The sequence below is a fragment of the Coregonus lavaretus genome (genome assembly GCF_964263955.1).
Source record: "Coregonus lavaretus genome assembly, chromosome: 1".
Classification (NCBI taxonomy): Eukaryota; Metazoa; Chordata; class Actinopteri; order Salmoniformes; family Salmonidae; genus Coregonus; species Coregonus lavaretus.
The window spans coordinates 51017768-51039419 of NC_139988.1; the positions used below are offsets into that span (position 1 = coordinate 51017768).

The window sequence follows — 21652 nt, forward strand, 5'->3', positions numbered from 1 at the left end:
GAATGCTTGTAATTATACTTCAGTATACCATAGTAACATCTGACAAAAATATCTAAAAACACTGAAGCAGCAAACTTTGTGAAGACCAATACTTGTGTCATTCTCAAAACTTTTGATCACGACTGTATATAAAGGTCTCACAGTTGACAGTGCATGTCAGAGCAAAACCAAGCTATGAGGTTGACGGAATTGTCCGTAGAGCTTCGAGACAGGATTGTGTCAAGGCACAGATCTAGGGAAAGGTACCAAAAAATTTCTGCAGTGTTTAAGGTCCCCAAGAACACAGTGGCCTCTATCATTCTTAAATGCAAGAAGTTTGGAGCCACCAAGACTCTTCCTAGAGCTGGCCGCCCGGCCAAACTGAGCAATCGGGGGAGAAGGGCTTTGGTCAGGGAGGTGACCAAGAACCCGATTGTCACTCTGACAGAGCTCCAGAGTTCCTCTGTGGATTGGGAGAACCTTCCAGAAGGACAACCATCTCTGCAGCACTCCACCAATCAGGCCTTTATGGTAGAGTGGCCAGACGGAAGCCACTCCTCAGTAAAAGGCACATGACAGCCCGCTTGGAGTTTGCCAAAAGGCACCTAAAAGACTCTCATACCATGAGAAACAAGATTCTCTGGTCTGATGAAACCAAGATTGAACTCTTTGGCCTGAATGCCAAGCGTCACGTCTGGAGGAAACCTGGCACCATCCCTATGGTGAAGCATGGTGGTGGCAGCATCATGCTGTGGGGATGTTTTTCAGCAGCAGGGACTGGGAGACTAGTCAGGATATAGGGAAAGATGAACGGAGCAAAGTACAGAGAGATCCTTGATGAAAAGCTGCTCCAGAGTGCTCAGGACCTCAGACTGTAATTTCACCACCTGTGCTGTTGGTGGCGGTATTCGACCTTTCTGAGCTCGAGTGTCAGCGTCTGTGTCCTGAAAAGGTATCTGCTATATGAGCTATTATTAAGGTCGTAATTTCAGCATAGACTGCTATAGAATAGTTCTGTGCAGTTGCAGTGAGGGGGGGAAATATTTGTTTGGTCAGGGCATGGGCGTTGTGACTAGTTACCGCAAACACAAAGTCAAAATTGGCTATATTGTAAACATTTATGAAAACAAACATTTGCTTTTTGGTCTTAATTTTAAGGTTAATGTTTGGCATAAGGTTAGCAGTGTGGTTAACGTTAGGGGTAATCGGGTGTTTAAGTAGATAAATTGTACAAATAGGCGGGGTTTATGACTTTGTGGTTGTGGTAACTAGGGATTCATCTGATTTGGTCAATTTATTTTACACTATATGGATTTGGCGCTATCTACACCGGAAATACGTCATGTCTCCACAGCCACAATATCCGCAACAAGTTCGCTAGTGTGAGGTTATGTAGCTAGCTATATAGCTATCCCGCTACCGTGAGTTTCGATATAACGTTAACCGAAGAGTTACCTATTAAACCACAAACTTGCAAAAGTGAATACGTGCACCTCCATATATAGTATATCAGCGATATGTACCTAGCTAGTATGGTAATCTAGCCAGAATTTCGCGTCCCCTTTGAAGAGTTCTTGCTGCTTACGTTAGCTTGCGAGCTAGCTAGCTTTAATAAAAATTTTCGAGATGGGACGAGGAGGTGGTCGGAAGCGTGGAAAAGGCAATGGACCTCCTCCATTTGACATGGGACCAAGGCGGCCTCATCCATTTGACATGGGCCCAGGACCAGGTTGGTGTGGGCCGTCTGGACCTTTTGGTCCTTTTCACGGTGGCCCCGGTCCACATCCTAACTTTATGGGAGATCCAATGATGCAAGGCCCCATGCCACCTGATTATCACGGATATGGGCCAGGCTACGGGCCAATGGGTCCAGGTGGCCCCATGGATGGATACGGACCAATGGGGCCAGGTGGCCCCATGGATGGATACGGGCCAAGAGGCCCCATGGATGGGTATGGGCCAATGGGTCCAGGTGGCCCTATGGATGGATGTTTCGATGGGCCGCCGATGGATGGACCAGGATTCGGGTATGGTCCAGGTATGCCTGGACCATATGATCCGATGATGGGCAATGTACCAGGACCAATGCCCCCAGTTATGCCGCCCCCAGTTATGCCCCCCCCAGTTATGCCCCCCCCTGGTATTCCTCCCCCAGGTATGCCGCCCATGGTGCCGCCTCTGGTGGACAACCCTGGCTTTCCTCCACCCTGGCAAAGCGAGGTAATGTTAGCTAGACAACTTGTAGTGCTTTCTGCATATTGCAAATTCTCAATGTTAAACTTGTAAATAAAACTATCTTGGTGTTATAATAACATGACATGGTTTGAATGGGCAATCAAGAACAATTAGTTTGTTCTTCATGAATAACATCTTTTAAATAAAAAATAATCCCTAACATCAAGTCTGCCTCCTTCAGGCAAACCCTTATGCTGTCCCTCCTCCGTCGTGGGTAAGTGCTACTGTGTCTGTTCTGTCCTGTCATCTCTATGATACAATTTCAATGAAATTGTGCTGCTGACCCTCAACATTTCACTGGCTCCTTTTCTCTTCCTGACAACAGCCCGTCCCGACAACAGCCCCCGTTCCGACTGAGACGACTGTAGTGCCTGATGTGTGGGGACTCTGCCGGGGCTCCGAGGTCCCTCAGCCTGATCCCCCCCAGACTGATGAACAGAAGACCAAAGTGTCCAAGAAGGAAAAAAAATCGTCAGGGAAGAAGAGCTACAATGACAAGTAATGGTCATTATGTCAACAAATTAGGTGTCATCATCACTGTGCGATTAGTGTTTGATTGCATACAGTAGTTGGATCTTCCATACGTTAGATTAGTTGTTCAGGAAGTTCTGCTTATACGCGTATACTTTTTCCTCTCAACACTTATAACTCATAGGCCTCCTCCACCTGGAAGATCCAAGGGGGTCATCTCATTCATCGGGGTAAGTCCAAATGCTGAGAATCCTGCTTGAATGGATGGTTCTTCATCTCCGCTAGTAAACATTGCATTCTCAAATTGTGCTCTCCCCTCCACAGCCAACTTATGGCTACATCGAAAGAGACGATCTCAAAAAATATTCCTTCACTTTTGATGCTTTTCTGGGAGTCCCCAAGAACATGATACCTGGGGTCAGGGTGCATTTTACAGCCTACAAGGAGAAGGTGGGTCACTTTAGAAACATTTTGCTAGATATTGTTTAAAGGACAACATTTGGAGGAGTTTGAGCCATTGGTTTTCATTGTATTTGTATTTTTTATACTTCCTTGTATTGTAAACCCAGGCAGGGGAATGTGCGACCGATGTATCTGTACCTCCAGGGGGGACTGAGGAGATTGACTCCACCATTATCGAAGGTTTTGTCTGCAATGCTATCCCGGAGCAGCAGGTGAGGGAACTCTGTAGCACACAGAAAAAATGTATTAATTCATGAGTTTATGAACATTTCCATCACTGCCTCAACAAGATGTTTGTTGTTTATTGTAAGTTTATTTGATTCTATGCTTGGCTTGTTATGACTAATACATGGCATCTCATTTAAAAATGTCCCAGTTAGGTATTAACTTAATGTATGTGCCCCCACACAGCCTGGTGCAAAGCAGAAACCTGGCCAAATTGAGGCTAACATCGATGGCAAGACAAGAGCGCTGCTTTACTCAGAGAAGGACTGCACCATCACCCTGTTGCAAGGGGACCATGTGACGTTCAACTTGTTAACCGACATAGTTTCCCAAAACATTAGAGCCACTAATATTCGGCCAAAGACACCACAGACTTTTAAGATTACTGGAGAGAAGAGGGAGGTGGTAAGTCTGAGTGGCTATTTCTTACATTTTCATATTGGTAAAACATGTGTACATAAACTCTGGTCCTGGAGAGCTGCACGCCTTTTATCCAGCCTAGTATGACTACACCCGGCTCAAATAATAATCTATTCAAGATCTTCAATTGAGACCACAATTATTTAAATCAAGTGTGTTGGAGCTGGGCTGGAACAAACTACTGCACACATAGTGGCCCAGTGGGACCAGAGTTGGCCATCCCTACTGTAGCTAGCTGTTGATATCTTTTTTTTGTGCTCTTAACCAGGGTGTGATAATGAGCGTAAAGGGTGGCTCTGGCACCATCATGGCAGCGAACCAGAACAACCTGCCCTTTGAGACCACAGAGAACATGAGTCTAACTGAGTTCACTGTTATGGATGAGGTGGACTTTACAGTCGTCACAGTGAGTATACTGTGTCTTTCCCATCCACATAATTGTTGTTTGTTGACACTGAATTATGATCAGTTTGTACCTTGGTGTGATGTTAGGACCCTCTACATGTGCAGGTTTTGATCCTAAGTATAGCAATGTTTAAATTATTTGTCGATTGACTGATACATTTTACATTAACATGATGTCATTGTTTTCATTAGATCAAAGCGAAGGAGAAGGCCATCAGAGTAAGGAAGCTGAAGTGCTTGGTGACACTGGAAGATACCATGGAGAAGAAGGTTGAAGACACTGCAGGAAAAGACAAGGTGGGGCACAGTTCAGTGCAAAATCTGATAGGTGCCAGGTGGTGGAAAATCTCTTAACTGTCATTCACAGAGTTGAGTACTCTCATCTGCGACATACCCAATCATGTCCTTATTACTGTCTCTCTCCAGTGGAAGCCAGTGGCCCCAGTGGAGCAGGTGCTGCCCCAGAGGACTGTGGTGTTTGAGGACATTAGCACTGCGCAGCATGCAGGAACGGTCATTAAGGCTGTCCTCAAGGTCTCCGACAAGAAGCAGGTACGGGGTATTACTAAAAGATTGAAAGTACAGATCAGACAGTATTATTATGTGTTCTTGTTGGAAAGCGTTTGGGTTGTCAAATCATGGATTTTAGAATGTGTTATCTCCTTTTCCTTCCAGGAGCAGGGCCTTTTGGAGGCGTCGGTGGGTGGCACACAGAAGCAGTTATCGTTTGAAGCAGCTGACATTCTGACTGAAGCCACCATGTTTGACGGAGACAAGGTTCACTTTAACATCTCCACCAACCGTGAGACCAAGGAGGAGCGTGCCATCAACGTGGAGATTCTCTCTGAGACGTTTGAGGAGTCAACAGAGCAACGCAGAACTGTAAGATCACTTTTAGCATGTGGTACATGATGCCTTTAAGTCTGAGGCTGGCTAGGTTTTTCCACTTGAAGGTTTTTCCACACTTGAGAAGGATGGGATGTTTTATGTAATGGTCTTTTTTTAAATAAAAAAATGCCTTAATGGATTTGCACAGTGTGTCTAAGTGAAGTGTTTTCCCTTCTAGGGTGTGGTGGTGCAAGCTGGGGAGCTGTCTGGGACCATTAAGTGCCATCAGAGCCCCCAGCTGCTCTTCTTCCGTCTGACTGAGGTCATGGAGGAGAAGAAACTGGACATCTCAGAGAAGGTGGAGTTCAGTGTCATTCCGGTAAGTTTCCCTGGAGCTGTGATCCGATTCACACGGGGAAATTAATATCTATTGGTATACTGTACATGCAACTACCTATTTTAGAGAAACCTAATTATTTTGACCAGTTCTTTCCAACTTGAGGAACACGCAGTTACATTTCCATATAACCCACCCTGCTGCTCTCATATGGATCGATTTAACTACTGTCCTCCACTGAGTCTGGTTCACATGATTATTTTGGGAAGAAAGACAAAGAAGTTAAAGTCCCAGTGCAGTCAATTATGTTTTCTTGTGTTTTGTATCATACTTGTACAACAGCTGATGAAACTAGCACTGTAAAAGTATGAAAAAATGTGATCCGATACTTTCTGGTTGAAAATACAATCACCACAGGACCTTCTAATCATCAGGTTTTGCAATGGTGGCAATATGTTAATAGACCAATAACAAAGAGAGTTCAAACCCTCTCTGCAAATAATGGTTCGTTTTCAGGTTACATATCCCTCCCTTTAGGCCTCTCTACTCTGGTGGATTGATCCCCGCGCCACAATCAAATCAAATCAAATCAAATTTTATTGGTCACATGCGCCGAATACAACAGGTGCAGACATTACAGTGAAATGCTTACTTACAGCCCTTAACCAACAGTGCATTTATTTTTAACAAAAAAAGTCAAAATAAAACAACAACAAAAAAAGTGTTGAGAAAAAAAGAGCAGAAGTAAAATAAAATAACAGTAGGGAGGCTATATATACAGGGGGGTACCGGTGCAGAGTCAATGTGCGGGGTCACCGGCTAGTTGAGATAGTTGAAGTAATATGTACATGTGGGTAGAGTTAAAGTGACTATGCATAAATAATTAACAGAGTAGCAGCAGCGTAAAAAGGATGGGGTGGGGGGGCAGTGCAAATAGTCTGGGTAGCCATGATTAGCTGTTCAGGAGTCTTATGGCTTGGGGGTAGAAGCTGTTGAGAAGTCTTTTGGACCTAGACTTGGCACTCCGGTACCGCTTTCCGTGCGGTAGCAGGGAGAACAGTCTATGACTAGGGTGGCTGGAGTCTTTGACAATTTTGAGGGCCTTCCTCTGACACCGCCTGGTATAGAGGTCCTGGAAGGCAGGAAGCTTGGCCCCAGTGATGTACTGGGCCGTACGCACTACCCTCTGTAGTGCCTTGCGGTCGGAGGCCAAGCAGTTGCCATACCAGGCGGTGATGCAACCAGTCAGGATGCTCTCGATGGTGCAGCTGTAGAATTTTTTGAGGATCTGAGGACCCATGCCAAATCTTTTCAGTCTCCTGAGGGGGAATAGGCTTTGTCGTGCCCTCTTCACGACTGTCTTGGTGTGTTTGGACCATGATAGTTCATTGGTGATGTGGACACCAAGGAACTTGAAGCTCTCAACCTGTTCCACTACAGCCCCGTCGATGAGAATGGGGGCGTGCTCAGTCCTCTTTTTTTTCCTGTAGTCCACAATCATCTCCTTTGTCTTGATCACGTTGAGGGAGAGGTTGTTGTCCTGGCACCACACGGCCAGGTCTCTGACCTCCTCCCTATAGGCTGTCTCATCGTTGTCGGTGATCAGGCCTACCACTGTTGTGTCGTCGGCAAACTTAATGATGGTGTTGGAGTCGTGCCTGGCCATGCAGTCATGGGTGAACAGAGAGTACAGGAGGGGACTGAGCACGCACCCCTGAGGGGCCCCCGTGTTGAGGATCAGTGTGGCAGATGTGTTGTTACCTACCCTTACCACCTGGGGGCGGCCCGTCAGGAAGTCCAGGATCCAGTTGCAGAGGGAGGTGTTTAGTCCCAGGATCCTTAGCTTAGTGATGAGCTTAGAGGGCACTATGGTGTTGAATGCTGAGCTGTAGTCAATGAATAGCATTCTCACGTAGGTGTTCCTCTTGTCCAGGTGGGAAAGGGCAGTGTGGAGTGCAATAGAGATTGCATCATCTGTGGATCTGTTGGGGTGGTATGCAAATTGGAGTGGGTCTAGGGTTTCTGGGATAATGCTGTTGATGTGAGCCATGACCAGCCTTTCAAAGCACTTCATGGCTACAGACGTCAGTGCTACGGGTCGGTAGTGATTTAGGCAGGTTATCTTAGGGTCCTTGGGCACGGGGACTATGGTGGTCTGCTTGAAACATGTTGGTATTACAGACTCAGTCAGGGACATGTTGAAAATGTCAGTGAAGACACTTGCCAGTTGGTCAGCACATGCTCGGAGAACACGTCCTGGTAATCCGTCTGGCCCTGCGGCCTTGTGAATGTTGACCTGCTTAAAAGTCTTACTCACATCGGCTACGGAGAGCGTGATCACATAGTCATCCGGAACAGCTGGTGCTCTCATGCATGCTTCAGTGTTGCTTGCCTCGAAGCGAGCATAGAAGTGGTTTAGCTGGTAGGCTTGTGTCACTGGGCAGCTCGCGGCTATGCTTCCCTTTGTAGTCTGTAATAGTTTTCAAGCCCTGCCACATCCGACGAGCGTCAGAGCCAGTGTAGTACGATTCAATCTTAGCCCTGTATTGACTCTTTGCCTGTTTGATGGTTCGTCGGAGGGCATAGCGGGATTTCTTATAAGCGTCCGGGTTAGAGTCCCGTTCCTTGAAAGCAGCAGCTCTACCCTTTAGCTCAGTGCGGATGTTTCCTGTAATCCATGGCTTCTGGTTGGGGTATGTACGTACGGTCACTGTGGGGACGACATCATCGATGCACTTAGTGATGAAGCCAGTGACTGATGTGGTGTACTCCTCAATGCTGTCTGAAGAATCCCGGAACATGTTCCAGTCTGTGCTAGCAAAACAGTCCTGTAGCTTAGCATCTGCGTCATCTGACCACTTTTTTATTAACCGAGTCACTGGTGCTTCCTGCTTTAGATTTGGCTTATAAGCAGGAATCAGGAGGATAGAGTTATGGTCAGATTTGCCAAATGGAGGGCGAGGGGAGCTTTGTATGCGTCTCAGTGTGTGGAGTAAAGGTGGTCTAGAGTTTTTTTTCCTCTGGTTGCACATTTAACATGCTGGTAGAAATTAGGTAGAACGGATTTAAGTTTCCCTGCATTAAAGTCCCCGGCCACTAGGAGCGCTGCATCTGGATGAGTGTTTTCCTGTTGATTTATGGCCTTGTACAACTCATTCAGTGCAATCTTAATGCCAGCATTGGTTTGTGGTGGTTAATAGACAGCTATGAAAAATATAGATGAAAACTCTCTTGGTAAATAGTGTGGTCTACAGCTTATCATAAGATACTCTACCTCAGGCGAGCAAAACCTCGAGACATCCTTAGTATTTGATTTTGTGCACCAGCTGTTGTTTACAAATATACACAGACCGCCACCCCTTGTCTTACTGTGGTTAATGCAGCGCTTTGGTGCCCTTCCCCACTCCCCTCAGACCAGACAGTCTTTGCAAAGATCTTGCTTGAGAATTAGTTTTTTTGCTAAAAAGCTATTTTTGTTGCGTTTTGACAATTTTAACGGAAAACTGTTACAATAAGTTTCTTAGCTAATTGTTACCCAGAATTGATTTTGAGATAAAAAAAAAAAAACAGCTGCACTGGGCATTTAACCTTTTCCATTTTCTCTTAGCTTGAAACAGCTGAAGGAGGCAACCAAGCGATCAGGATCAAACGCTTTATCGACAGTGTCTTCACCCGTGTGCCCAAGCTAGGGGGCGTGGCAGCAAAAGAAAAGGTTGGTTTATAATGGAACAAAGGCCTGTGACTTTGGTCAATGATGTTAGTCCTTGGGGATGTCATATTGACATAGGGGATAGACATATGTTGCTGTCTATGTTGTATTTCATTGTCTATTCCCTATTATTGTCTTTCAGAAGAAGATGACCATCAAACTGATGAGAGACCCAAAAGTGCTCATCAAGGGCGCAGGTGTCAAAGTAGAGCACAGAGATGCTGATCCTACGTGAGTTTGATTGTGATTAGTAGTAGTCTTGGTTCCATCATGAAGTCAAGGTAAAGTATCATTGTGTGATGATTTTGGATATCATTTGTTAGCACAGCCACAAGTACCCTGAAATCTAAACATTTAACAGATGTGCTCGAATTCATTTCCCTCATTCTTTTGTGCCCCAGCAACGACAAACCTGCCTCGGAGGAGTCGGACAAGATGAAAGCAGTCGTAAAAACTCTGCGGTCAAAAACTGCTGGCTCTGGATCTGGTGGCAAGGACTCCGACAGCAGCCGGCGGAGATATGGGCGCAGTGGCAGAAGCCGAAGCAGGAGCCCCAGCCTAGACCAGTTTGGCCGGGTGAAGAAAAGGCTGAGCACGAGCAGGGAGCGCAGAGAGCGGGGTGGTAGCAGCAGGTACAGGAGCAGTCGCAGCAGGAGTCGGAGCAGGGAGAGGAGCAGCCGTGGGAGCAGGAGACGAAGCCACAGTCTGGAGAGAAAAGATTCCAAACACAGGAGCAGCAGCAAAGAGAGGACATCTTCGAAAAGGAGCCACAGCAAGGAGCGAGATGGAAGCAGTCAGAGGAGCTCCAAGAACGGTTCAAGCTCAGGAAGTAAACCTCCAGATAGAATGAACGATGAGCTAGAAAGAAAGAAGAGGGAACTAGAGGAGCTCAATGAGTTGATATACCGCAAGAGAGCCATGGTCGCCATGGAGCAACATGGTGGAGTTCCCCATTTCCTGCCAGAAGGGAAGCCTATGGAGAAGACCTGCTTTGACTACAATCATGGAATGCCAGAGCTTCCTCCACAACCTAAACCACCCACTGACATCAAACCCAAGTCCATTCTGAAGAAGCGCCCGGACCATGTCACAGGGCCACTTTTCCCAATTCAGGTCAGTTGTCATTTTTAAACTTCTCTTTCATTTAGAGAATCATTTGTTCTCCCAGGAATTTTAAGAGCTGGTTATATTCCATGGGGTGCTGGTGCTTTATATCGTTTTCATATATCAGTATAAGAAACATATTACAGTCAAATCATTTTGTCAGTATTATTGTGATCAGTACAACATGAGATACCTTTTTCGTTTGTATGAAATGGTGGGCAATTATTTTGTTTCTTCTCTGCAGACTGAACCCCCTAAAGCTCAACCTCTTGATCAAAGGCTTGTGGAACAATACGGTTATGACGTTGAGACGCCCTATAAACCACACTCTGCCCAACCACCCTTCACCCAAACATCCAGTCAGAAGTCCTATTATGAAGGTTCAGCTGGGCATCCTGCTCCTGACCTATCTGCCAAGTATGATCCATATGAGCAGACTTCTAGAGAGCACCCATCACAACCTTCTCCAGTTCGCCAAACACCTCTTGACCCTCATTCTTCAAATCGACCTCCTCCCAGCCGAGAGTCTCAGGAAAAGAACCCTAACTTGAACACCCAGCTCGCCCGTTTCCTCAACATCCTCAACAAAGGTGTGGATGCCGGTCTGCTCTCCACTGTGGTCAAGGAGTCTCGAGAGGAGATTGCTGGTATTCAGGAGGATAGTTCCATACCTCAAAAGTGTTATCGTGGGTCGCGTGACCGTGGGGATGAAGATCAGTACAGAGGAAGAGAGGAGGAGCCAGAGCGCTCAAACAGGGGCTTCGCCAGGGAGCGAGTGAAGACCTCAGATACTAAAGATGACCCCAGAAACGAAGACCGGCTGCTACCTCACGAGAGAGCAATCCAGGACGGTAGTGGCTTTTCCGGAATTCTAGGAATGACGTCCCACACCCAGTTCCTGAGAGAACCTGAACGTGTGGAAGAAGAGGATGACTTCCTCTATGGGGGTAAAGCAGCAGAAGCAGTTGAGGAGGAGCGCTATGAAAAACCTGGGCGGTCAGACAGATCCAGGGATGACGGGAGGTCCAGTCCAGCCAGAGCCCCAGTGGAGGAGACCAGGAAGCAGGAGAGTCAGGACAAGACACAGCACTTCGACAAGATCAAGAGCCTGCTCCAGGCCATCGGCCTGAACCTGGACACCTCCGAGGTCACCAAGCTGGCAGACAGGACCCAGGAGCGCCTCTACGGGACAAAGTCATCCAAACACTCATCAGATTCCTCTGAGAGAGAGACAAAGCACTCATCTAGGCGGGGAGATCGGCATCGGCGCCGCAACACCGACTCATCTGATTCCGAACGCCTCCGGTCAGCCTCGCCCTCCAGGTCTTCCCAGCGGGAGGTGTACCTCAGCCCCCAAGACACTTCGGAATATGGAGGGTTCCTTGACCCGGAAGAGGAGGCTGCCTTGGAGAAGGCAAGGCAGATGCAGAGCCTCACCAAGAAAGTGAGCGTCTCGCCCCCCACCACCCCCTCCTCACATCCTGGCACCTCCTATTCCACCACACAGTGGAACTGCCCTGAGAAGACACAGCCCATCACTCCTAAGGGTTGGCCTAGCAAGGGGTCTAGTACCAACTATCTCTCATCACTGCCGCCCGGTCCCTTAGGTCTCCCCCCACAGATTTCCCCTGTCCCATCCTTGACAAACACACCTCAGGTTCCAGCTGGTCAACAAGCAGCCGGGGTGTATACTTATACTTCGCCTGTGGGACAATCCCCTGGCCTACCCACGGCCTTGCCCTCCACTTATTATGGGCAGCCTGGTGCCCCTATGATACCGTTTGCAAAGACTCAGCTCACACAACAAGTGAATATATTGAATCAGGTGACTGTATCGAATCCCACAATGGATGTCTTGAGTCAAATCCTCCAAGTCACCAGCCAGTCCAGATGCCTCAAGGTGATTGAAACAGTCAGAATTGGGTCCAGTGCACAGCAGGATTCGCCAAGACAAAATATCACCATACCTCTCCAGATCAACACACAAAGCCCTGATGCTGCACAGCTCTCTCCTCCCCCTCAATCACCAGAGACTCCGGGTCCACCAGTGACGGAAGACGATATCAAGGCCAAACAGAAGAAAAGGGTATGTTTTATGTTTTTGTTCATTCCATGTGTAGAAATTGGCAAAAGTTTTACCTGTCATACATTTTGTGTATGATCTACAAGCCAGCAACCCGCCTTCAGTCCTTGGTGTTGTTTACATTTGAATTGCCGTATAGGCCATTTTAGAGCTTTTTGGGTAGTTGTGTGAAATTGTACATTCCTGATAGTGCACTTGGGAAAAGTGCAGTGTGTACACCAATTTTTGTAGTCCCAATTATATTCTATTAAATTGCTTCTGATAACTTAATGTTCTGGATTTAGTGCATACTGGCAAGTCAGTCCCAAGCTGCTGCATTTAGGAGTAGACTGTATTTACAGTGCGTGTGTGTCATTTTTTCACTGTTTTGTAGCTGGAGCAGTTTAACCTGCGGATGAGACAGAAGAATCAGCAGAGAATGAACGATACTCGTGACAGTAGGAAGAAGAACGCAACAGGTAACCCTTAGTGAGGTTGAAGTGTAGAGTGATGTCCAGCCACACATTGTAGCCTAGGTTAAGATTAGGTGAGACCAGAACTAGTCAAGAGCTATAGCCAACTTCATTGATACTGGGCACTAAACACAAATGAAAGTACAGGATGAGATGATACCATAGGTGTCAAGAGCCAGCTATGGAGGGAACACGGATAGGTTCGAGGCTTCACTTAGACAGGTTTAATGTAGGTTTTACTTGCTCTTATTCCAGCCATAGTTAATCCGGTTTCAGTGATATCTTCGATAGCTTTAGCTATTATATTTCCTAGATGTAGCTATTCCGTTTTTTATTCTTGTGTTAGGGCTAGGTTTTTAGTGTTCTTATATATTTGCTATGAAAGGCCTGCCCTTGTAACAATTTATCAGCTTGGCACTTTTCTTGAATTGTGTAATGCAAGTACGTCCTAGTATGAAAATGAGTGCCCATGCTTGGTTTATGCTCATAAAGAAGCATTTAAAAATATGTTTATTTGTTGTCCACTGTGCATGCAATACAATTTTTGAAGTATGTGGTCTTCAAGATTCATAAGTGCTTTTGCTCAGATAAACTAATACTAACAGAAACAATAGACAGGCATATACTCCCATGTTCCTTCACTCTGGACAGGAGTTGCTCTAAAGACAGATATTAATGTTAGCTAGCATTAACATGTAATGTTTTCTCCAACAGCTAAAGGTAAGTATTTTAGCAGAGTTTGCATCAATAGGTCTTAAGCTGTTGAATAGCGTTATTGTTTGTGTAGTACAGAAATGGGGATCGGGTAAGCTGTAGGAAGTCCGTATTAGTATTAGGACTTTTTGGCAATGTTAGAATTACTATACGTTTCTTGATTAGGGGAGTGGGTATTCCAATCTCTACTGCTAGGGAGAAACTTTTACTTCAATGGGGGACTTGTTTTCACTCCAAAGCAGGGATAAATAATGTGACTGCTGTCAATCTTACTACTAGCTAGGGCCTGCATAATGAGGGTGTGGTCTGGTAGTACTATGTGAAGAAGAGTAAGCTAGGTCAGACTGCAGGTGGTTTCATTTGCTATTGCTTTAGTGTATAAAGTATCTTTTAGTGTCAAATATTTCTCATACCTCAGTTCATTAGGATAATTTTGTTATAGTACTAGACTACGTCAACTAACTGCAGGAGGACATAGACTTGAGTGTCCGCTCCATCAGTTCTGAGCCAAAGGTGGAAGATAAACAGCCAACCAGCAGCCTGCAGAGTCCCAAGAGCTGGAGCGCGTCAGTTACGTCAACCTAGCAGAGCCCCTGTGATGCTAACCCACACATGTACCCTGTGTTATTGTTGCGTTTTTACAGGAAAAGTTCCCAAAGTTACCTTTGCAAACACAGAGCCTAGGAACGTGTGGATCTGTGGCCACTCGCTTATATTTTGGGCAGAGATGAGGGCCAAGTCGCCCGAGATTGGCATGCAGCTGGGCATGGACCCCAGCAGTGTGCGGGTGTGGTGGAAGGGCACACAGGGCATGACGTGGGCCCAGCTGCTGCCCCAGCTAGACCAGCTGAAGATCAAGTGGCCCAGCCCAGACGTGGTCATCCTGCACCTGGGTGGGAATGATCTGGGCACCCACAACCCTGAGGCCCTTCTGGCATCTGTGAAGAAGGACCTGACCTCCATGAGGAGCATTTTCCCACAATGCCTGTTGGTCTGGTCTGACATCTTGCCCCGGATTTTCTGGAGGCACACAGAGGACAGCGACGCAGTGGACAATGTTAGGGCTGCCATCAACAGAAGAGTTCACACCATCATCGCTGAGCTAGGTGGCACTGCTCTGACCCATGACAACATCATGTGTGACTCAGACTCAGGCCTGTACAGGCCAGATGGTGTTCATCTGTCTGGTAAAGGTATTGATACTTTCAACTTGAACTTGCAGGACTTTTTGGAGAAGTGGGAGACCGAGGCAAGCAATGGTCCTGAGATGAGTTAAGAAATGCCCAATGAATTTGTTTTTTATTGGGGGTGATTTTATTTTCATTTCTCTGTTGTAATAGTTACCTTACTGTGCTGGAGCGCTGGATACCAACCTACGGGTTGATTTAGATGTAATGTTACTTCATTGCAAATAATACATTCTGTTATGGTAGTATCCACTTTGATTCAATGCTGTATGTAATCTTTTCTTTTTAAGTTTTAGCAAACTGATGATTAGCATGTTCTGTTTATCCATAAAATGCTAGGCTTTTACTTGTATTAATTTTGTTGGACAGAAACAAATAAACTAGATAATTGGAAAATATCATCATGTGCTTGGCATTTCATTCTGCTCTGAATCCTCTGAGATATGAACATCCTGATTGAATGCCTCTTCTAACTGGGTTGTGCCTGTAAATTATGGCGGTAAAAGTGTGCAAAAAGGATACCAGGGAAGGTCTTTAGTTAAGTGGAAATTCTAACATTGTCTCTTTCTTGTCAGAACATACAGTGCCTTCGGAAAGTATTCAGACCCCTTGACATTTTCCATATTTTGTTACGTTACAGCCTTATTCTAAAATTGATTAAATTTAAAAAATCCTCAGCAATCTACACACAATAACCCAAAATGATATAGCGTGAACAGGTTTTTAGAAATGTTTGCAAATGTATTTATAAAAAAAAAAAAGATGGTTTATTTACATAAGTATTCAGACCCTTTGCTATGAGACTCGAAATTGAGCTCAGGTGCATCCTGTTTCCATTGATCATCCTTGAGATGTTTCTACAACTTGATTGGAGTCCACCTGTGGTATATTCAATTGATTGGACATGATTTGGAAATGCACACACCTGTCTATATAAGGTCCCACAGTTGACAGTGTATGTCAGAGCTAACACCAAGCCATGAGGTCGAAGGAATTGTCCGTAGAGCTCCGAGACAGGATTGTGTCGAGGCACAGATCTGGGGAAGGGTACCAAAACATTTCTGCAGCATTGAAGGTCCCCAAGAACACAGTGGCCTCCATTATTCTTAAATGGAAGAAGATTGGAGCCACCAAGACTCTTCCTAGAGCTGGCCAACCGGCTATACTGAGCAATTGGGGGAGAAGGGCCTTGGTCAGGGAGGTGACCAAGAACCAGATGGTCTCCAGAGTTCCTCTGTGGAGATGGGAGAACCTTCCAGAAGGACAACCATCTCTGCAGCACTCCACCAATCAGGCCTTAATGGTAGAGTGGCCAGACGGAAGCCACTCCTCAGTAAAAGGCACATGACAGCCCGCTTGGAGTTTGCCAAAAGGCACCTAAAGACTCAGACCATGAGAAAAAAGATTCTCTGGTCTGATGAAACCAAGATTGAACTCTTTGGCCTGAATGCCAAGCGTCATGTCTGGAGGAAACCTGGCACCATCCCTACGGTGAAGCATGGTGGTGGCAGCATCATGCTGTGGGGATGTCTTTCAGCGGCAGGGACTGGGAGACTAGTCAGGATCGAGGGAAAGATGAACGGAGCAAAGTACAGTGATAATTGATGAAAACCTGCTCCAGTGCGCTCAGGACCTCAGACCGGGGCGAAGGTTCACCTTCCAACAGGACTACGACCCTAAGCACACAGCCAAGACAACGCAGGAGTGGCTTCGGGACAAGTCTCTGAATGTCCTTGAGTGGCCCAGCCAGAGCCCGGACTTGAACCCGATCAAACATCTCTGGAGAGACCTGAAAATAGCTGTGCAGCAACGCTCCCCATCCAACCTGACAGAGCTTGAGAGGATCTGCAGAGAAGAATGGGAGAAACTCCCCAAATACAGGCGTGCCAAGCTTGTAGCATCATACCCAAGAAGACTCAAGGCTGTAATCGCTGCCAAAGGTGCTTTAACAAAGTCCTGAGTAAAGGGTCTGAATACTTATGTTAATGTGATATTTCTGTTTTTTATTTTTAATAAATTAACAAACATTTCTAAAATCCTGTTTTTCCTTTGTCATTAAGGGGTAGTGTGTGTGTGTGTGTGTGTGTGTGTGTGTGTGTGTGTGTGTGTAGATGAGTAAAACAATTTTTGAATATGTTTTACAATAAGGCTGTGACCTAACAAAATGAGGAAAAAGTCAAGGGGTCTGAATACTTTCCAAAGTTAATTGCAGAAGAAGAAGAAGAAGATGACTTTATTGTCCAAAGTACACAAACATCCAACGGAAATTCTACAGGTATACAAGAGGTAACTTTTGTTTGTACACTGTTGCTAGAGCTTTTCTAGTGTAGTAGTTAGCTAGCAAATTGGCCACTCCGGGGTTCTCTTATGTATTAGTATAACTTTTTTTTTCTGTAACTTCATGTTGTCCTTTTTTTTTTTACTGTATCCAAGCTGTAAGGTTGCCTGTGGCTGACCAGCGCCAAGCTTTTTCCCTCCTAGGAGTCTCTTTACCTTTACCCTTTTTCAAGGATGATCTCAGGACTAGGTTTTGAACATCCAACATCGCAAAGGTGACAAGTTCAGCTGAATTAGATTTTAAAAAGAGCACATTTTATTTGTTTCACCTTTTGGAAATGATACAGCATTCAATAACAAAGATCTGTGCAATCAAGTGTTAATGTACAGTGTAGTACCCTATTCCAGATGTACTTTTCTGTAATGTGTTTTTGTATTATTTGGATCAAAATAATACACCGTGAGGTGTGCATGTTGTGACATCTGTTGACATTGTGTGATTGTTGTTGAGATAAACATGTAGTGCGCAGAGCGTCAAGATTGATGAAAATGCATCCTAAAGATTATTTTCAAAGCTGTAAAAATAAATCTGGGTAAGTTTTTTTGGTGGATAGTCTGAAAGAATGTTTCTTAAAAATAAATGTACACCTCTGTCATAAGGCTTGTTACTAGACTTACTGCTATTCTCATCATTTCACTCCTGAAAGATAATCTTTCTATGGTGTGACAATAAACACCAGACTATTATGAAGATACGACTTGTGTCTTTAATTTTACATTAGATTGACAGGCTACTCGAACCTATACCATATTGGTACTACTTCGACCCAAACATACAGTACATTTTCAGTGTAGCCTGGCTAATACATGGAAAGTCTACACCCCCTTCAATATTTAAAAACATTTTGCTGCCTTAAAATTCAATCAAAAAAGGGATTCAATTTGATTATTTCCCCCCTACAGATCTACACAATCTACAAATGTAAGAAAATATTTGTAAAAATACTGATATCATAATTGGATAGGTCTCCACCCACCTTAGTTAATACTTGGCTGCTAAAGGTGCTTCCACCATTACAGCTGTGAATCATTTGGAATAAGATTCTACCAACATTGCACAACTCTTAGGGCAACGTACAGTATAGCCATTGTTTTTTTGTCAAACTCACAAATTTGGTTGGGAATCATTGATGGACAGCGATATTCAAAAAAGCTATTTTGTGGGGAAAAACTATTTCTGATTGGCTGGGCCTGGCTCTCCAGTGGTGCACCCATCCATGGCTGCACCCCTGCCCAGTCATGTGAAATCCATAGATTAGGGCCTAATTAATTTATTTCAATTAACTGATTTCCTTATATGAACTGTAACTCAGTAAAATCTTTGAAATTGTTGCATGTTGCGTTTATATATTTGCTCAGTACATATATACATATAGACTACCAGTCTATAGTTTGGACACACCTACTCATTTTTCTTTATTTTTACTATTTTCTATATTGTAGAATAATAGTGAAGACATCAAAACTATGAAATAACACATGGAATCATGTAGTAACCAAAAAAGTGTTAAACAAATCCAAAAATATTTGAGATTTTTCAAATTGCCACCCTTTGCCTTGATGACAGCTTTGCACACACTTGGCATTCTCTCAACCAGCTTTATGAGGTAGTCACCTGGAATGCATTTCAATTAACAGGTGTGCCTTCTTAAAAGTTAATTAGTGGAATTTCTTTCCTTCTTAATGCGTTTGAGCCAATCAGTGCTGTGACAAGGTAGTGGGGGTATACAGAAGATAGCCCTATTTGGTAAAATACCAAGTCCATATTATGGCAAGAACAGCTCAAATAAGCAAAGAGAAATGACAGTCCATCATTACTTTAAGACATGAAGGTCAGTCAATACGGAACATTCAGCAGTCGCAAAAACCATCAAGCACTATGATGAAACTGTCTCTCATGAGGACCGCCACAGGAATGGAAGACCCAGAGTTACCTCTGCTGCAGAGGATAAGTTCATTAGAGTTACCAACCTCAGAAATTGCAGCTCAAATAAATGCTTCACAGAGTTCAAATAACAGACACATCTCAACATCAACTGTTCAGAGGCGACTGTGTGAATCAGGCTTTCATGGTCGAATTGCTGCAAAGAAACCACTACTAAAGGACACCAATAAGAAGAAGAGACCTGCTTGGGCCAAGAAACTTGTCCTTTGGTCTAGAGTCCAAATTTGAGATTTTTGGTTCCAACTGCTGTGTATTTGTGAGACGCGGTGTGGGTGAACGGATGATCTCCACGTGTGTATTTCCCACCGTAAAGTATGGAGGAGGAGGTGTTATGTTGTGGGGGTGCTTTGCTGGTGACACTGTGATTTATTTAGAATTCAAGGCACACTTAACCAGCATGGCTACCACAGCATTCTGCAGCGATACGCCATCCCATCTGGTTTGGGCTTAGTGGGACTATCATTTGTTTTTCAACAGGACAATGACCCAACACACCTCCAGGCTGTGTAAGGGCTATTTGACCAAGAAGGAGAATGATGGAGTGCTGCATCAGATGACCTGGCCTCCACAATCCCCCGACCTCAACCAAATTGAGGTTTGGGATGAGTTGGACTGCAGAGTGAAGGAAAAGCAGCCAACAAGAGCTCAGCATATGTGGGAACTCCTTCAAGACTGTTGTAAAAGCATTCCAGGTGACGCTGGTTGAGAGAATACCAAGAGTGTGCAAAGCTGTCATCAAGGCAAAGGGTGGCTATTTGAAGAATCTCAAATATAAAATATATTTTGATTTGTTTAACACTTTTTTGTTTACTACATGATTCCATATGTGTTGTTTCATAGTGTTGATGTCTTCACTATTATTCTACAATGTAGAAAATAGTAAAAATTAAGAAAAACCCTTGAATGCGTTGGTGTGTCCAAACTTTTGACTGGTAGTGTATATATCTTAATTTGGAAAATGTTCTATAACTTTCTTTAACTTAAAAAATGTGGAGTAGGTTGTGTAGATAGATCTGTAGGAAAAATAAATCTAATCAATTTTTAGATTTAATTGTTAGGCAGCAAAAATGTTTTTTAAAAAGTTCAAGGGGGTGTAGACTTTCTATAGGCGCTGTACTCAAATTAATTGCCATTTAAATGAACATGACTAAAGCTGCTCGTCTGAATTCAACTATTAGACAAAAGTAAATGGTTTTGATGATTACACAAATAGAAGACATCTCAAACCCAGTGCTTTCACATTAAACAGAAATATTACCCCTTTTCAGACAAAAACAGAAACCTCTTGCTTGCGCTTGTATCAATTGGTCAGGGTTTACATCAGACGCGTATTATTCAGACCAATGCAATGAAGTGTAGAGATATTGAGATGGATTTGGGGGCGGGCCTGTTATTTTAAGGGCTATGGTTGGAATAAGTATGGATATTTTTATTTTCTTAGTAGTACGGGATTAGGTAGGAGGGGCAGGCGTGAGGCTGTCTAGAGGAAGTGAGCAGTACAAGAGCTAGATGTTGATCTGAACTCTTTGCGAAAGTCAGAAGATTGGTAAGCTTGCTGATGGGCGTGAAGGGGGAGAGCCTCCTAAATGGCGTCCCTTGAGAAAGCAAGAAACAGATGTATGTCAGGAGAAGTGCAGTATTATCATAAGGAAACGTATACTTGGATGACGGAGGAGGAATGGAGGGAAAAAGAGAGGCAGAGGAGGTCTAAGAGAGAGAGGGAGGAAGATTGTGAGCTTGAGTCTGTAAAAAATGGCGGGAAAAAGGGAGAAGGTTTGTTAAAGAAGAATGGTAGGAAATGTAAGCAAAGTGAGCTGAAGACAGGAGGAGAAATGGAAGTGATTGAGGGTGAAGTATCGGAGGTAGTAGGTGTGGTGAAGTACTCGGAGCCCGAGGCTTGCACAGAGGGTCAGGATAAAGATGAGTCTGTCTGTGACAGTAGGAGTGAAGTTTTTGGAAAAAGTGGACCCTTGCCTTTTGGCTGATCCATTTGTGGTTTCAGGATGGGTGAAAAAAGCGCTGGGTATAGTGGAATCGGTGAGGGTAACCAGAAGTGGTCTAGTGATAATTGTTTGTGTTTCTGTTGGTCAGAGGGAGAAGGCGCTCAGAGTTAAACAAATGGGGGAAAGAATTGTGAATTGTTTAGCTCTCAAGAAAAGGGCGCCATTGAAAGGAGTGATTACTGGGGTAGCAGTAAATGTAAAAGTTGACCAACTGAAGGGGAAGGTTCCCGGTGTTTGTGATGCTCGTCGTTTGGTGCGACGCAAACAGGGTGGCGAGAGTGGGGAAACAGAAGAGTCATTGTCTGTTCTTTTGAGTTTTGAAGTTGTCTTTGCCTGATAAAGTGAAGTTAGGATATATAAGTTATCCTGTACGAGCTTATGTGCCAAATACCTTACGATGTTACAGGTGTCAAACTTATGGGCATGTGGCAGCAGTGTGTAGGAGGGAGGTTCCAAGGTGTGAGAAGTGTATGAGACAAAGGAATGTGTATCATTGGGCATAGTAGTGGTATGTGCTAATTGTAGGGGTGCCCATGGGGCTGTGGATCAGAAATGTCCTGTGCGAGAGAGGCAGGTTGAGGTTTCCAGGGTAAGAGTAGTGAAGAAGTTGTCATATGCTGAGGCAGTAGAGGAAGATGGGTCAAGGGGGAGGAGTGGTGAGAGTAGTAGATATATACCAGTACAGAGGGATTTATTATTTTACCTTTATTTAACTAGGCAAATCAGTTAAGAACAAATTCTTATTTATAATGACGG

At 44.6% G+C, this 21652-nt stretch overlaps 1 protein-coding gene across 1 annotated transcript; it reads left to right on the plus strand.

Annotated features, from left to right (window-relative positions):
• Positions 1 to 1329: 1329 nt before the first annotated feature.
• LOC311135371 (uncharacterized protein) lies at positions 1330 to 15009 on the plus strand. Its single transcript, XM_084169310.1, has 18 exons — positions 1330 to 2199; positions 2396 to 2428; positions 2540 to 2712; positions 2870 to 2915; positions 3010 to 3135; positions 3255 to 3359; positions 3559 to 3777; positions 4061 to 4198; positions 4390 to 4494; positions 4624 to 4749; positions 4873 to 5079; positions 5264 to 5404; positions 8970 to 9074; positions 9214 to 9302; positions 9473 to 10184; positions 10420 to 12261; positions 12632 to 12716; positions 14069 to 15009. The coding sequence occupies exons 1-18, from the start codon at positions 1606 to 1608 to the stop codon at positions 14698 to 14700; spliced, it is 5478 nt and encodes a 1825-aa protein (XP_084025436.1). The 5' UTR covers positions 1330 to 1605; the 3' UTR covers positions 14701 to 15009.
• The last annotated feature ends 6643 nt before the right edge of the window (positions 15010 to 21652 follow it).